At 38.9% G+C, this 18,169-nt stretch overlaps 1 protein-coding gene and 1 long non-coding RNA gene across 2 annotated transcripts in view; both read right to left on the bottom strand.

Annotated features, from left to right (window-relative positions):
* Positions 1 to 1,498: 1,498 nt before the first annotated feature.
* The window catches only part of fermt3b (FERM domain containing kindlin 3b), a 28,382-nt gene continuing 11,711 nt past the window's right edge, over positions 1,499 to 18,169 (bottom strand). The window contains exons 5-15 of the mRNA XM_057851237.1: positions 17,932 to 18,100; positions 14,483 to 14,585; positions 14,262 to 14,369; positions 14,017 to 14,151; positions 13,878 to 13,924; positions 12,215 to 12,339; positions 11,912 to 12,018; positions 11,604 to 11,825; positions 3,690 to 3,814; positions 3,408 to 3,549; positions 1,499 to 3,105 (exon numbers count right to left, since the gene is read on the bottom strand). Coding sequence (XP_057707220.1) covers positions 2,926 to 3,105; positions 3,408 to 3,549; positions 3,690 to 3,814; positions 11,604 to 11,825; positions 11,912 to 12,018; positions 12,215 to 12,339; positions 13,878 to 13,924; positions 14,017 to 14,151; positions 14,262 to 14,369; positions 14,483 to 14,585; positions 17,932 to 18,100 — 1,463 coding nt within the window. The 3' untranslated portion in view covers positions 1,499 to 2,925. The remainder of the gene's footprint in view (positions 3,106 to 3,407; positions 3,550 to 3,689; positions 3,815 to 11,603; positions 11,826 to 11,911; positions 12,019 to 12,214; positions 12,340 to 13,877; positions 13,925 to 14,016; positions 14,152 to 14,261; positions 14,370 to 14,482; positions 14,586 to 17,931; positions 18,101 to 18,169) is intronic.
* On the bottom strand, positions 5,147 to 8,073 carry LOC130924579 (uncharacterized). The gene is made up of 4 exons (XR_009064905.1): positions 7,977 to 8,073; positions 6,774 to 6,916; positions 6,460 to 6,561; positions 5,147 to 5,620 (listed from the first exon to the last, which is right to left on the bottom strand). It is a non-coding gene; the product is annotated as an uncharacterized LOC130924579 (long non-coding RNA).

An 18,169-nucleotide genomic window follows, 5' to 3' on the forward strand; every position in this document is an offset into this window, starting at 1 on the left:
CGGAGAGGTGTTCCGGGCATGTTCCACCGGCGGGAAGCCCCGGGGACGACTCAGGACACGCTGGAGAGACTATGTCTCTCGGCTGGCCTGGGAACGCCTTGGGATCCCGCCGGAAGAACTGGTTGAAGTGGCTGAGGAGAAGGAAGTCTGGGCTTCCCTGTTAAAGCTGCTGCCCCCGTGACCCGACCCCGGAGCAAGCGGAAGATGATGGATGGATGGATGGATGGATGGATGGATGGATGGATTCCTTTTTGTTGTAGGGATAGAATTGACCCTACCATTATTAATTATTTTTAATCATGTTCAGACTTACATTTACCAATTTTCACTTGCAGAATGTGCTGGTCCATTTTCTTTACTCAAAACGCATGTTTGATTGGCTGATGACTTGCATATTTACATTTTTTTTTACTGTATTTATTTTCTACATTATTTATTTAAAAATATTTTTATCTGCAGCCTATGCAAGTAATCATAGTCGAGGTATAAAGTTTAGCTGTGCTTGTGGGCAAAAGCACTAGTGTTTTACCTTAAGACTTTTTTTTTTTTTTTTTAAATACAAGGACTTTTATTTATTTGCAAAGATAATGTTGAGTGGTCTTAAGACAAATGTTTATTTTTTGCATTCCTGGATAGTTAGCTTAATATATATTGTATTATATTAGATTAGTTAGATTATTAACAAATGTGTATTTATTGTTTATGTTAATATAATCTATGTTCAAATATAACATTTGCTAATAAAATCCAGACATTTATTCTGAAATTTTTCAAAATGTTTATTTAGTACATTTTGAAAACAAAGGTTTGAATCGAACCGTGTATTACCTGAACCAATGCACACGAAATTTAGTATAAATAAATACAGATTTATTTTGCATTGATCATTTATCAAATAATTAGTTTTCTATTCGTGAGGAATGCAGCCCTGACCCCTGTTCACCCAATCTGTTTGGGTTTATAAATGTTTCAGCCCCAGGAAAAAGTGGACATGCAGATTATGCTGTAATATCGTCCCTACCAATCGGGTCCACGTTGATGACGTACATCCGCCGTCACTGGTACGCAGAAGTATAAATCAGTCTTAAGTCTCAACATTTGTGTGGACTTATGAATGAGCCTCCTAAATTAATTTTCTCCCTTTTCCTTCTATCAGTACCTGTTTATGTCACCCACTTACGAATTGGCACATCAGACTGGCAAAGTGAGTAAACAAATGGTCAAAAACTGTCCTGAACTCAAGTTGTTTCTATCTGAGGAAACTGGTGTTTTTGCCTACTTTAAACTAAGAGTCATGTTGTTTAAAAAAAAAACTTACACTATAAAAATCTTTTTTGTTTTCAAGTAGATGCAAAAGCAAGTTACCTAAAATGCATAATAAAATGATACAAATAAATCACAATAAAAAATGAAATGCATATTATTATATTTATGATGCAAAGTAGCGACAACAGATGTCTGGTAAAAAAGCATTGGGGCTGCTCTGGAAAATCACCGATTCGTGACAAAAGGCATCAAGGCGTTGGTTATCCTTCACCTCAAGTCATGTATACAGGTTTTGGGAAAGTGAGAGGAAGCTTGGTTACCCGCAGAAAAGCAATGCAAGCACAGGTAGAACATGTAAACTTCTTAAAATAAGACTGGAGCCAACTCAAAACCATTATGCTGCCCAAGTTTGGACATTTTCTTATTGAAATGGATCAACTATTTGACTATTGCACATTTTAATCAAAGGTCCTTTTGATTTGTTTATGCTAAATAAACTTCAGCACCAATTGCCTTCAATTCAGTTTATCTAAATACTACGAGTCGACATACCTAACATACCGAACAATACATAGACTTTATAAAGATATTGACGGGTCACATCGGTCATACACTGCACCTCGCCTTCAAGTAGCGGGCCTGCCTACATCAAAAGGAGTTATTCTCAAACATGCACGCAGCAATCTAACGCCGGATTTAGGTTGAAAAAGTACGAAAGTTGTACCACATACAAACAGGAAGGATTGTCTCAGGAGTAATTTGTTCGAGGAGTCAAGGTAATTATTGTATTTTTCGTACCATGCATGCATTTTGAAACGTTGTGAAAAAAATCAATGGGACAAATTAGTCGCTACGGCATTGCCGTCATAGTTCGCAATATTTACGTAAAATAAATGCTAACTGCAAGTTTTTTTTTTTTTTTTGCTTTTAACCAAGAATCGAGACTGTTTTACGCCGATTTCTATAAAGAATTCAGGGAGTTAAGCATTTATTCAGAAGAATTTAACGGAAAAAGCTCTACGTTTTCATACGGCCGCCGCAGGACATTCGACATATTTACGTAAAATAAATGCTAACAGCCCGGTTCTTTGCTGTTTTAACAAAGAATTGAGACTGTTTTACGTCCATATCTATAAGGAATTGAGGGATTTACACATTTATTCATGAGAATTTTCAACAGAAAAAGCTATTTGTCTATGTTTACACTCGGTTAGCTTTGGCAGAGATAGGCCCCCTATTAATCAGCCCCGTGCCCCGTGTCCCGTCAATATCATTATGAAGTCCATGCACCTGAATGCGCAGCAAATTGCCGCATATTGGATCGGCATGAGATACATTGAAATCAGTGTGAACACAAGTAAAAATAAAACATGCTCAATTTTATTATAATTTGGTGGTAAACATTTGGTGTTGGCAGTTGTTTTTGCTCTATCAGTGAATTCCTTAATGTATTCAAATGTTGAGCTTGTAACACTGTAGTCAGTATTTATTTTTTTTTATTAAAGGTGTGTGTAATGTATTAAGAACTCAAATGTTACATCTCTGGCGTTTTTATATTTACCATACTGCAAGTACAAAGCCTATTAAACATGGATTTCTGCATATCGATTAATGCCTGTCCAACAAGATAAAGTATGACTCCTTCGACGTCTATGAGTTCTAGAGCGCCTCATGTCCGCCGGTCAGCTTGTGGAAGAGCTCCTCGTCAAGCTTGTCGCTCTTGTTGCGACTGCGCGTCGACATGAAGATGTAGCCGCCAATGAACTCATGAACAATTTTGCAGTCAGCTGTCACGCAGCTGAAGGCGATGTTGATGTTCCCCTCAAATTCAATGGCAACCTGTGATGTGGTTTCAAATGCGGTGATTAATATTTTTTCCCCACAGAATCAATTAGTCGTGTTTCCTCCTTTAACACAGTGGCTTTTTTCTTGAGATACACTTTAATTTGTTCTACGATTGTGCTTGTTAGTCAAAACAAATGCCTCTTTAATCATCTCATTGTGTTAGATTGGTTTGAATTCTTCCACACCAAACTAGACATTCAAACGACGCATTAGTGATGGCCTAACACACACATTATCTGTCATCTATGGGAAGTAGACTGAAATCCACCTTGTAGCTCAATATGTGAGTGTCACACCTGTCGAATGTCCCAGTTGACGTTCCATTGCTTCATGTTGTTGTAACGCCAGGTCTTCACCACGTCGCCCACACCCAGGTCGATACGGATCAGACGGTTGGGAGCAATGCCTAGTACCTCGTCTTTACGGCTTCCTTTGAATCTATAAGATAACAAACACTATGTTTCCATGTTGCTATGTGAAGCCCTTCTTGGGAAAGGTATAGTATTAAGAGATCACTCCCTTTATTTTAACAGTGAAACTATTTTGTATAAATCTTTTAAATAAATGTGACATCGGACCTGACGACTACATATGAGAGGCCAAAGTCGGGCAGGGCCTGCCAGATCTGTAGAAAGCGGGAGACTGCATCAACCAGTGAGAGCTGCACCACATTCTGGTAGGCATCCAGGATACGAGGGGTCAGCTGCATGGTCAGACACACAGTAAGAATGTTAAAATAATTTGCATTTACAGTGGGGCAAATAAGTATTTAGTCAACCACTAATTGTGCAAGTTCTCCCACTTGAAAATATTAGAGAGGCCTGTAATTGTCAACATGGGTAAACCTCAACCATGAGAGACAGAAATATGAAAAAAAAAAAAAAAAACAGAAAATCACATTGTTTGATTTTTAAAGAATTTATTTGCGAATCATGTTGGAAAATAAGTATTTGGTCAATGCCAAAAGTTCATCTCAATACTTTGTTATGTACCCTTTGTTGGCAATAACGGAGGCCAAATGTTTTCTGTGACTCTTTACAAGCTTTTCACACACTGTTGCTGGTATTTTGGCCCATTCCTCCATGCTCTCCTCTAGAGCAGTCATGTTTTGGGGCTGTCGTTGGGCAACACGGACTTTCAACTCCCTCCACAGATTTTCTATGGGGTTGAGATCTGAAGACTAGCTAGGCCACTCCAGGACCTTGAAATGCTTCTTAGGAAGCCTCTCCTTTGTTGCCCTGGCTGTGTGTTTGGGATCATTGTCACACTCTAAAAAATTTGACCCATGGTTACTCAAAAAAATTGTGGCAACAAAGTGACACTCAATATAATTGAATAGATTTAAAGCGCTATAATTTTGATTAAAAATTATTGAATACATTAACTTAATTTAAACCCAAAAAATTAAATACATGTTAATAAAAGCAACAGCAGAAATGTGTTGGATGTACTAATAGACAACACATGATGAGTTATATCACCAAAAAATATTGAGTAAATCTTACTCAATTTCACAAGGAAAGCTGATTTATGTTAACTAAGACTCTCGAGCAAAAATAATTTACATTCACTGAATATCTGGAGGAAACGGATTCATATTTATTGATAATCTAGTTGAAATTGAGTTATCTTTGTTAATTACATGGGTGAAATTGATTCACATTTGCTAAGTATATGCATAAAAATTATTTGGATTAAGTAAATAAAGTAAGTTATATCAACTCATATTCTAGCACATTGTTGCTTAATTCAACACATTTACACTGTTGTTTTTATTTTTCTGTACCTAAACTAATTGTCTAATTTTTTATTTTAATTTGTATGACGGGATTTTATTCTACTCAATAATATTGAGTGTCACTTTGTTGCCATAATTTTTATGGGTCTAATTCACCCAATATCCTGACCAAAATTAAGTAAAATGTGGCATCAAGAAACATCAACAGATTTCAATGCATTAGACAGCATAAAACATTTATTTGAAAAACTAGAAAATTTAACATATTAACATACTTTTAATAATTCACAAGAAAACATTGAAGCAACCAAGAAAAAATTCAACATATGAACATATTTTAACAACACGAAGAATTGAACAACATTGTAAATTAACAACAAAGGAAAATTCAACAGATTAACATGTTAATCTGTTGAATTTTCCTTTGTTGTTAAACTATTAACAATTTCACAACAAAGGTCTCTTCTGTTAGGCCAGTAGCCTGTTCTTCAAGCTATTGATTTTTGGGGAGAGCTTTGTATCATCGAGGCCAAGGAAAAGTTTTTGAAACACTTCAAATGTGTTCTTGAGTTCCTTTGGATATGCGAGATTCAACACATAAGCAATTCCAACCAGAAGGGAGCAAGCCCTCGGAAGATTTTCCAGACCAGTCAGCACTTTGACGCCCTCCACCACAATACCGATGTCTGGTGCCTCTGATGGGTTCGGTTTGATGTAGATCTTCAATGTTTGAAGTGCAAGATCTTGGAGTATTCGGTCCTCATCAGCATCCTGTAATAGCAAGAACATTGCGCATATCAGACAATAAACCCAAGGGAGGCACTATTTCCCAAATTGCTTCAACTGTTTGGACAAGAAAAACTGGAGTTTGTCATAGCTATTGTTCCTATTGCACTCCATTTATGTCAGTGTTTTAAACAAATCTTACATAACACTTAAAAATATGCATAAAATCATTTTTTCACACCAGGTAAATTTTAAATGATCTCATCAGTTTACCACAAATCAAAACAATTCAATCACACCATCAAGGTTTTAGCAGTTACAGTAGTAAATATATGTAAATGAAATCAATCCATTACATCTTTTTTACCTGGGACTGTTGTGATTAATCCAATCCAAACTATTAACATACTAATCCGTATTGTACCATACTGATAGTGGTAACAAAACTTGTGGCACTGTAAATTCATTCCTGACGCTATAAAATTTATAAATTTTCCACAGCAATTGGTTCAACTTTGCTCTCATTTACTTATTATTAAGTTGCCTCAGTCTCTGTAAAAATGTATTTGTATTCACAAAGCAGCTCTTTGGCCAGCATTTCTTAGGTACTTCTTAGGCACCAATTATTAAGACTTTAAAACTTTTAAATTCTGCTAATTGGTGCAATCAAATAACACCTCCTATTTATGCACTTGCACTTAAAAGTTCCATGATGGAAAATAAACACTTTTAAACACTTAATAGAGGACAATGATGTAGTTTGCCAAGACCTACTGGGAGAAATACAGTTAAAGCTATTTTGTGATTTGACTTCCCCAAAACATATTAAGTCAAAGAGATGAGAGTGATGACCTTCTTTTATTTTAACATGTAATTCAACTTACATCGTACTCTCTTAAGAGTTGCTCTTACGATTCCCCGAGGAACTTCATCGAACATCTAATGACGATCTCTCTCTTCATGTGGATATTTGGGTTGCTTGGAGTCTGAAATGGAAAAATAAACACAAGGTGTTTTATATTACTGTTAATAAGGCCCTATCAAGGATCCTTCCTATGCCGTCTCTGGGACCTGAATAAGGAAATACTAATGAAACAAATTCTCATGCAATTATTTCATCACAGGATAACATTACCTCCTCTAAAGTTGATATTCCTAGAACACTGTATTAGCAAACATAATGCTCAATGAAGGGTACCTTGAGTAAGCCTGCAACTGCAGCCCCATGCTTCCGCCCTTGGTATGGAAGAGTTTTAATAGTTGAGGCGTAAATTCGTCCAGCTTGGACATGAACTTTGATTCAAGATGAACCATTGTTATTCGATAAAACTCATCCTGGATCTGAAAGACAAATCATAAAACCAGTTTTAAATCCTCAAGTATATCATATACTCATATAAAGTGTTACCGGTTCATATCTTTTGGTGTAAATATTCCTTAATAGAGTGAGGACCGCTGCAGCTTATAGTCCAGTTCGGCTTATCAATTAAAAAATGCAATTTTCGTGTCAAATTTGGTGGGTTGCGGCTTACAGTCAGGTGCGCCTTATAGTCCGAAAATTATGGTCGTGTTTTTCAAAGAAAATGAGAACAATAATGCAAAATAAATAAATAAATATATATATATAATATGTATATAATTATATTAAATATAATTAATTGAAAACATAACAATTAGATATTTGTTTTATAAATCGTTCAACCCTATAATATACAATTATATGTAAGAGACTGTGCGCCTTTTAATATTTATCATTTGTCATTTGTTGATATGCATATTACCTTAGAATTGGTTTTATATTTTTGTCAGACATCCTAAAGGTTCCTTTTATTGAAGTGGGATTTTATAAGGTATTTATCCATAGTTAGTGTCTTACCTGCACCAGTGTGTTCCCAATGACATTTATACTGGTACAGACGCTATGCCACGTACTAATGTAAAAAAAAAAGGATTATCATTTTTGCTGTCACATTATTACAGGACATAATTATTATTGATTAATGTCACAGCAGTGGAAAAGTATGTACAAATCATTAACTTACCTGCTAGTCTGAGAAATCCTCCTCACCTGAGGTAGACTATCAGCTAACCCAACATTATAGGATATATTAGTTATACAAGAAAACGTATTCTGGTCGTTTTCCATGTGGCGTTTTCCTAGCTTTGGACTCAACATATAGCTCGCTAACCCATTAATCTCGCTTTGTGATATACCCCCCAGAACCTAGCATTTCGCAAAACAGCCATTGTGCTCAAAACACATTAACAGACGAACCAGTGAAAATGCGACAAGAATTCTGCATTTAACACGCTACTTGAGTAAAAATTTTACGAATACAATTCTATTGTGAAAACTAAATGCAGTAACTTCAGATAAAACTCCTAAATTGATTATACTCACCACTGAGACACAAGTGTGCTCCTCCGTGTCGGTGTGCTGGCTTGTTAAGGTGGGGGGAGGGGAGGTTAACTTGACTGTGGCCAGGAGCCAGGACGCTAAATTAAATAAAAAAAGAATAGTTTGTACTTTACATCCATTATATAACAATACTGTATTACGCTATACTCGGTAAAACACATTAAATTGTGAAATTCACACTACTTTTTCAATCATTGCAATGCTTTTAGTCGAACCAAACTTTTTCAATCATTGCAATGCTTTAGTTGAATCAAAGACGACACAAACTGACTTCAGTCAGTAACACTAGAACTTAATTTTGACTGAAAGTACAGTAAAGTTGGCACGTTTAGCAATTTGTAGTAACACAAAGCAATGTTTAACTGATACAGACACTGGGGTCGTTACCTAAGAACAATTAAACAGCTCTTACCTTTAAGCCAACGATCTGTGAAAAGGTGGCTGACTTGCTGTTGTGTGATGAAAAATGCCTTGGGCGGGAAAATAAGACCTTCCAATGAGTAAAATTTATCAATTTTCTGCAGTTTTGACTTTGCTTATAAAAATAAATAAATTCTACTCACTGATTTTAAGTTGGTTTTATATTTAAAAAATACTAATTAAAATGCTATTAATAAATGATTAAAAATTGGTAAATTCTGCTCACTTTGATTGCAAACTGCACACAGTCATTTTTATTATGTATAGTCTACTTTTATTTATTTCGTAAATATTATCAAAACCTGATCACAGTTTTTACAGTGCATGCTGAAAGACCGAGCCACGTCTCATCTTCAATGCCCTTGCTGATGGAAGGAGATTTTCACTCAAAATCTCTCGATACATGGCCCCATTCATTCTTTCCTTTACAGAGATCAGTCGTCCTGGTTCCTTTGCAGAAAAACAGCCCCAAAGCATGACGTTTCCACCCCCATGCTTCACAGTGGGTATGGTGCAATTCAGTAGTCTTTTTCCTCCAAACAAGAGAACCTGTGTTTCTACCAAAAGTTCTATTTTGGTTTCATCTGACACATTCTCCCAGTCCTCTTCTGGATCATCCAAATGCTCTCTAGCGAACCGCAGACGGGTCTGGACGTGTACTTTCTTCAGCAGGGGGACACATCTGGCAGTGCAGGATTTGAGTCCCTGGCGGCGCATTGTTTTACTGATAGTAGCCTTTGTTACTGTGGTCCCAGCTCTCTGTAGGTCATTCACTAGGTCCCCCCGTGTGGTTCAGGGACTTTTGTTCCCCGTTCTTGTTATTATTTTGACGCCACGGAGTGAGGAGGGAGTGGAAAGTCCGTGTTGCCCAACGACAGCCCCAAAACATCACTGCTCTACTCTAGAGGAGATCTGCATGGAGGAATGGGCCAAAATACCAGCAACAGTGTGTTAAAAGCTTGTGAAGAGTTACAGAAAATGTTTGGCCTCCGTTATTGCCAACAAAGGGTACATAACAAAGTATTGAGATGAACTTTTGGTATAGATAAAATACTTATTTTCCACCATGATTTGCAAATAAATTCTTTAAAAATCAAACAATGTGATTTTCTGTTTTTTTTCCCCACATTCTGTCTCTCATGGTTGAGGTTTACCCATGTTGACAATTACAGGCCTCTCTAATATTTTCAAGTGGGAGAACTTGCACAATTAGTGGTTGACTAAATGCTTATTTGCCCCACTGTATGTTGCTGTGAGTGCGACGGACATTGAGTGGTTTCATGTTCACTTGTAACAAGGTGAAATTAAATAGCAAATTGGCCACAAATTAATTTATACTAGTCATTTTAAAGCCCAGATGAGGGCTTACTAGAAAAAAACTGAAATCCAACCAATATTAAAGCATGCAGATGGACTGCGGATTCAGCTGATTTTACAGATTAATTTGTCTATTTTTCATATCATGCCATCCAAATGTGCTGCAGGGTTTCCTCACGAATATGAACCTAATTAAATGATTGGCTACATGATCAATACAAACCTGCACATTCAGCAATTGAATAAGTGTAAATATAACTCCAAACATAATGAAAATTATTCACTTGACAATCGTAGGGTCAATTCTATCCTTTCAACACATGAGAAGACAATCTAAATTACCTATATAACCAAACTCATTATATAATGCAAATAAGGTTGCTTAAAAGTTGGTGGGGACAATTTGAGCATCCTGAAAATTTGGTAGTGTTATGTCCCGTCCGTCCCTATGCAAACCTACGCCCTTGGTCCAAGACAAGAAATTTGGTAATTCAGTTATTAAACGTCGTGTAAACTCACTAATAATGAATAGTAATACTATATAGTATTACTAGTAATAACTATAAGTAGTATATAGTAGTATAGTAGAATATATTAGTAGTGTAGTATATACTATATAGTATTAGTAATAACTATAAGTAGTATATAGTATATACGAGGGGCATTCAAAAAGTAACGCACTCAAGTGCATTGCTCGTACAGTATTTTACCAATCTTGTTTATATTTGGCACAAACATGATAGGACACACCTTTTTCTGATTGTTATAGGTGTTTTTCTTATTTTCCGATTTTTAAAGCTTAAACTAGCTTCCAAAATGGCTGCCCCTCTTGAAGCTCGTCAGAAACAAAGAGCTGTAATCGAATTCCTTGTTGCAGAGGGAGAAACCCCTCTGACCCCTGGTCCCTCATTACTGGAGATGAAACATGGGTATACCATTTTGAACCTGAATCTAAAAGGAGATCAGTGGAATGGCGTCACCCAAATTCACCACGGACCAAAAAGTTCAAGGCCCAAAAGTCACCACCGTTTTTTGGGATTCTCAAGGTCTAATCCTTGAGGATTTTTCGCCGAAGGGGGAAACTATTAACTCTGAGGTATACATTGAGACTCTTAGGAAGCTGAAACCAAGAATTCGACGTATTCGGCCCAACTTGGACATGGCAAATGTGCTCCTCCAGCATGACAATGCACGTCCTCACACAAGCATCAGGACCATGGAGGTCATCACTTCATTTGGATGGACTGTGATACCGCATCCGCCATATTCTCCTGATTTGGCACCTTCAGACTACCTCCTCTTTGGTCCAATGAAAGAAGGAGTCCGGGGCAACCGATATGGCAATGACAATGAAGTGAAAACTGCTGTCAAGAATTAGTTTAGAGATCAGCTGGCTGAGTTCTACAACACTGGTATACATGCCCTCGTTCATAGGTGGACTGTAGCTCTTGAGAGAGTTGCAGACTATGTGGAGAAGTAAAAATGTAATCCTCACACCTGTACCTTTCTTTTTATATATAATACATGTTGCTATTATAATTTGTTTGTACATAATAAAGTTGGGTGCATTACTTTTTGAATACCCGTCATAGTATATATTAGTAGTATAGTATATACTATATAGTAGTACCTATATAGTCATAGGTCAACAATGACAGACAAATTGGTGCACTGAAGGAAATAGTAAAAACAATATGGCACGCGGCAAAGATGAATTTGTCACCCTTGCATTGGTAAGTAGGCCCACTTTTGCTTTAGTGAAGTCATAAATTCTGTTAAGCCCTTTTTGCAGTAGAGGGAAGCCAAAATAGCTCGTCATATTGACACAATTATGGGAAATATTTGAACAAAGTAATGTTGCTGTTTTCCAACCTGTTTGGTTTTGTACTTCTTATGGTAGCGGGGTGACACCAAACTGTGGGTGTTTATGATTTCATCGGTCGCGGTTGTGCTGCTATGAGAACTTGAGCTGGTGTTTTGCATCGCCAAGAAAGAGCGGATGCCATTTATTTCGCTCTGGAAACTGCTGTCTGCCAGGCTCTTGCCTTTGGACGCCAGGCGACATGCAGCCATCCACCGGGCGTACTGCTCCTCCTATTGGCCAAAGAAACAGACGGTTGAGATTGATAAACACCCTAGCCAACATGCTGAGAGAACAAATGTTTACAGTATGTTCTCACATTTTCACAGCGGAGGTAGACCTCGTTCATGCCCTCAGGGACTGGTATGAGCAGCCTGATGAGGAACTTCTGAGCTGCCACGTTAACATCTGGTGCCACTTCACAGCCTGTATCAAAAATAATGTCCAACACAAAAACACATAATTTGAGCTGTCTCATAGACTTCATTACCTAGGTTATGAAGTCTATGGCTGTCTGATGTTAAGAATGTGATTCATAAGGAGAGCAACGTTTAAGCTTTTATTTAAAATCAAAGATGACTGTCATGTTGCGTTTATGTATCAACAATATAGTTCTGGATACCTTTGAGGTTAATCTGTTGAATCGGCTCCCCAATACTCTCCTCTTTGCTCTTGAAATAGGAGATGGTTGTGTCCTGGAATTTGAACCAATGTTGCTTGTATCCCTTCAAGGTCAACCTTTTTGGCCTGAAATACATTGACGATAAAGTTTTCCATCTATGTTGGCAAGTAAAGGTAAACTATACTGTTTAATGATATGACTTTCTCTAATGTAACTAAATATTTTCACAATCGGGCTTAAAGTGCACATGACAACAAAAAGCATGTTTATTTAATATGTCACGCAGTATTTTATGCTCCTGAATGAAAGGGACCACTTAGATATGTGTGGAAGCCATCGATTTATTTATTTAATTTTTTGAATCCCGCGCTATGAAAATGAGTGACTTCCTGTATTGAGGAAGAATGCGAATGTCACGTCAGCCGGGTAACCATCTCACAATACAGCCATTGCTATATAGCATGCAGATGGACTGCGGATTCAGCTGATTTTGCGGATTAATTCATTTATTTTTCGCATCACGCCAGCCCAATGTGCTGCAAGCTTTTGTTGCTGCACCAGGGAGAGGCGTGTGAGCCTTTTTAGGTTTCACCGCGGAGAATGGTCAAAACAAGTCCGAGAACTGTAGGACAATTGGATCGACGAGCAAGTGAGTAAACTACGTGTTTTGTATTATGTCAAATACTGGGATCATGACACACGTTTTAATAAGGTGGTGGCTTGCATTTTGTGGGTGACAATACTCCTTGTCCACCGAGAAGGCCACTCGGCCGATGACCGCCAGCTTGTCACACACCATGGTCACTTCCATTCCCTCGGTCCTCTTCGTGTGGCCACCAATCGACCACTATCTTCGGCTTGGCCACGAGCAGCCCCCCGCTCCGACGTCGGCCGGTTTGTCCACCGAGAATGGGCTATTTTCGGCGTTCATTCCCGGCAACGAGCATGCCAGGTGAAGACAATCAAACCCCCCGCCGTGTGTAACATGAGTCGGGGTAGTTTTGTGTGATTTTTCGTTTTCGAAAGCGAGAATAAGACTTGGAAAAGCTGCTCGGTTTGGGTTAGCATGTCGGCTAGCTGTCACACCATCTAGTTTGTTTACGCTCTTTCCTCCGTCTCCGAAGCCAGGACAGGGAAGTGACAAAAGCCGAACTAACTCCAGTGGCATAAAATACCGTTCAGGAGAGGAAAAGGTCAGCAGATTTGACCATTATGCAGTAAGTTTGCCCTGTCGTACTGAATAAATGCCTTTTTTAATATTTCATATTCCATTTTGCACAAGACCGTTATTTGTCATGACCATACAATTGATTTAGCAATTGGGGAAAAAAATACTTGGATGAAAAGAATATACTGTAAAAATATTGGAGTAGAGAGATTGAAACAAACATGACATTTTGCTGCCGAGCGTCATCATCTAGCTGGGGACACTAGAGCGTTATAATGACAGGCGGGGCTAAACGGCAGATTAAAAGGCTAATTTCTCGTCATCTGCGCTTTGCCAAAATGTTGTATATAGTCGAATTGATTCTAATTCACATAATAATGCTATTTAAGATTTTTTTTATTCTCTCACAGGGACTTTAATGCCGCAAATAGTGAAGCATTACTTTATATGGTTCAATTTAGGAAGAGCATGTAATTACGTAGTATTTTTGAGCACCTGAAAATCTTCAGGTAATCATTCAGTTCTGGTGCAGTCATGTTATTCTGTCAAAAAAAAGAAAAATTTTCAGTAACATACATATTTGAATTCTGAAACATAGTACGAAAGAAAGCATTATGCATTCATAATGGCTCACTAGCATCTCAGCGGCAGAGCTGCTCTCGCCCTCCATCTTAACCTCCAGGGACTGAAGTGCCAACTCCAGGTCATCCATGGCAGCTGCCGATTTCGCCATCTCAGGCTCTGACTGCGACACCTTGCTGATGTGGTACTGCAAGAGTTCATTTTAGTTGCATTCCTGGTTGACACTGTAGGATATTGATTCTTCAAATTGACTTATTATTTTTCTGCTTTTCTTTTATTTTGTATCCTGTGCTCTACCTGCAAAGCTCCAAACAGCATCATCTCCTCCTCTGTGCAGTCAATATCCTCCAACAGGATGGCCCAACGAGCCTGCTCATACAGCTGCGTCAGACGCACTACATCGTACTGAAAATGTACAAAAATCTCTCCTGAGCTTGAATTCGGGGAGAGGCGAAAGGACACGTGCAACACCCACAAATGTAAATGCACCCTCATAATAATTAATAATATAGATGCACCTTAGGTTCGATATCATAGAAGGCAAAATATTTAAAGCGAAGCCAGAGTGTGTCATTTTCTCGGATGCCCTGCTGCATGAGACAACGGGACGAATCCAACCATCTGAGGAAAAAAAGATCACATGCATTTATATGATCGACATTTACAGTACATTAAGACTGAAATGTTGGGTCAAAGTTTAATCTCATTGTGGGGATGCTTTGCAAAGCAAAGCTCCCCATACATAAGATCAGGGAAGGAATTGAGGGGGGTGCACCTGGGCCCGGGCCCCTAAATGGCCCGGTTTGCAGGCGTAAAGTGGGCGTGGTTGGGCGAGGGGAGGGTCAAACGGAATGGTAAGATGATGCAAGGGGCTGTAATATAGTGTTTAAAGTTAAAATACTTCTGTCTGTCGCTTGTCCAGTTGTCTGGTGCCCCCCCCCCCCCCCCATTCCGCTTGCACTTGGCCCTGTTCACATTTGTTCCGCCACTGTATAAGATGGCGGTGCACACTCATGGAGCGGCTTTGAGCTCTATGTATGTGTTCACGGGTTAATTTTGCTTTTCTGTTCGTTTTGTGAAATATTGATAGTGCTGTCATGCTCATTAATGTTCCTCTCGGGTTCAAATTGAAAGGGTTGAACAGATGACATGTTTTTGTCACTAGAGTCCTACTCAGGAAGCCTGGCAGCGTAACCATGGCTACGTTCATACTACAGGTCTTAATGCACGAATCCGATTTTTTGTCATATCTGTTTTTTTGGCGTGCCCGTTCAGACTGCCTTTGTCCATTGAGACCATTCAAGTATTACGCATGCGCACTAATTCGCAGTCTGACACGCGCTGAGCAAGACGACCCGCATGCGCAGAAGCATCAAAACAAATGACCACACACGCTGGCTGTCATCCGTCATTCCAGGGATATCATATTTTGCTTTTTAAAAAGAGGACACAAATAACAGACATAAATAATCCCAGTTTAGGCTTATATTCAAAGTAAATGGATCGATAGCATTCACACACTGTCCGTGCATGTCACACACACACACGCGCAGTTTGCCCTGACTCTCGGCCATGTAAGCAATGTTGAAATATTGCTTATAGACCCTAACCACGTGACGTCACAACTCCGCTCTCCTGAATGGTACCGCCCAATTGTCCGTCAAAACATAGTGTTAACCTGTTATGGCTACGTACATTCCTCCTATTTACGACGTGTTTTTCTGCTCCTTAACATTAATAATCAAAATGGTGAAGGCGTGTGTGGCTGTTGGTTGCACTAACAAAGAAGATGGAAGGAGAGACTTGAAGTTTTACCGTATTCCGAGGGATCCAAAGAGGAGAGCGAAATGGACGGCTGCAATTCGACGTGAAAACTGGGCACCAAAAAAATCACCACAGACTATGTAGTAGTCATTTTATATCCGGTAAGATGCATTTAAGATATACTTAGAGGGTTTTGGGCTGACAAATAACCACAATTAAGATCATTGCTAGGCTAATCGCCGACAACATACACGTATGTATGTAGTGAGAGTGCTATCGCTAAACCATATAAACATTAAAAGCCTTAACTACATTGACAAACGACATGAAATACATTAGACTTGACAGTGGATGTTAGCAATAACAAAAGATTTTGAATTGAAAATTTCGTAACTCACCTTTCCAAGCACAAGATAGATTCCTGCCGAATTTTCGTGGACGAGGACCTGTTTCACCCAACCAGCAACGAAGTATTTATAAGCCTCCAAGCTCTTGAAGTTTTTCAAATTTTCGTGAGAATAGGCTGATTTTGTGTGGACAAGATAATTGTAAACATCAGCGTAGCAGATGTCAGGCAGACAGGGCGAAGACAGTGGGTCGAAAAACATCGATTTGGGCATCAAATATGGATCTGGCGACTGTATAGAACGAAGCTTTTCCACATAACGCCTTTTATGCAACACATCCAGTGAGTTTACGGCATCAGAAAGCACCGGGTCTTCCTTGAAATGCATTTTAAATTCCTCGATCAATTGAAACCAATGCTAATACAGAGACAAAATGACGGACAAGTGGGCGGAACCATACAGCGAGCACGTGGTTTTGTGACGTCGGTGGGTAGGGTCTATATGGAGCAGACAGAAAACCGATCATTCTCAGGCTTATCCTCAACCCATTTTTATTTTTTTTATGACTGTTGTCAAGTCCGACTCTTCCTAGAAAGCCGTGTTCAAGGCAAGCTAGGCGCTAATAACGCCCAGCTGCACCGCTCCGTGGCATCTCTCTCGCTTTTTGATGACGTAATTGCTGCATGAATTCCGATTTGCGGGACTGGACAGTACAGACCGCCGCGACAGTCTGGAAAAATGTGGCCCAGATCGGATTTCAACCACATACGAAAGTGACCCAGATCGGATTTGAAATGGTCCAGTTCTATGCGACTTGTCACGTTCAGACCGTCAAGTTAATGCCTCACTCGAGTCGGAAAAACATGAAAAAATCAGATTCGTGCATTAAGACCTGTAGTATGAACGTAGCCCATGTGATGTCATCGTCCTGCGACATCAACAACAATGGCGGCGTACTAGATAAACTAGTTTTACAAATTGTATAAATACGAAAACATCAAGAGGGGTTTCAATATCAAATTATTTTAACTCATGATGACATTTATCTTTTCAGAACTACAAGTCTTTCTATCCGTGGATCCCTTTAAAATTAACAGGGAAGTTACCCAAAATTAACTAATTGCCTGCCAATGACTATGAAAGACATCCAATTCATTTCAACGGTGAGGACTAGCGTTGAATGTTCATCTTTCATTGCCATTGATGGCACCAGTCGTCCAATCAATTTTGACTTGGACGGGCAAATCAATGTAAGGAAGTGACCCAAAAGTGTCTCAAAATTTTAATAGAAAGTGACTGAAAACACTGGTCTACAAACATTATCTGATCATAAATATGGCTAAATCGTACTTGCTGTGGTGACATGGGTTGGAAAGTAAAAGATTGTAGTGCTGGTGGGCTAAAGTATTCAAGATATTTAATGTTAGTTATTACAATATTAATTTTACAAGTTGCTACATTTGACATGAGATGGATATATCTGTGTGTCACTGCTTATGAAATGTGTGTACATTAATGCATTTTGTCCACTTGCAAACCACCAGGATTTATGCAATACAGTTGGACTAAATTGCTTGTATTTTAACATTTCGGCCAGATACTGTATCTCAAAAACTATAGTCAGTTGACACTTTTTGATCTCATTTTTCTTTTTTGGAGGGTCAAATTTAATAAAGTCTCACTACTTTTATCAAGGAAACCTTTTGCTTGTCGAGCAGTGAAATCTACTGCAAGTGACCCATGGGAGAGAGGGCAAAGCATCCCATCGCAATTTCTCCAGAACTGGCTTTTTCTAGTTTTATAACATATCCTGTTCATTCATGAGTTCGATATAAGTGCATGTTTGGTGAGTTTACCTGCCGTGGATGTGGGCCTTGTCCACCACGCTGGCTGGACGATACTGCTTGGCGATGACTTCAGGGGCAGGCGACGGCTGAGGGACTGACAGCATCTTGTAGATAACTTCCAACTGAGGCGAGCCGACAAAATGAGCAGGTATCCCGTTGTACAAAGTGGTCCGGGATGCTGTCAACCCAGAACAGTAATCAAAAAATGGACCAGAGAACATACACTGTATGTGCAGCTCCAAAACAC

Source organism: Corythoichthys intestinalis, chromosome 11, assembly GCF_030265065.1.
Source record: "Corythoichthys intestinalis isolate RoL2023-P3 chromosome 11, ASM3026506v1, whole genome shotgun sequence".
Taxonomy (NCBI): Eukaryota; Metazoa; Chordata; class Actinopteri; order Syngnathiformes; family Syngnathidae; genus Corythoichthys; species Corythoichthys intestinalis.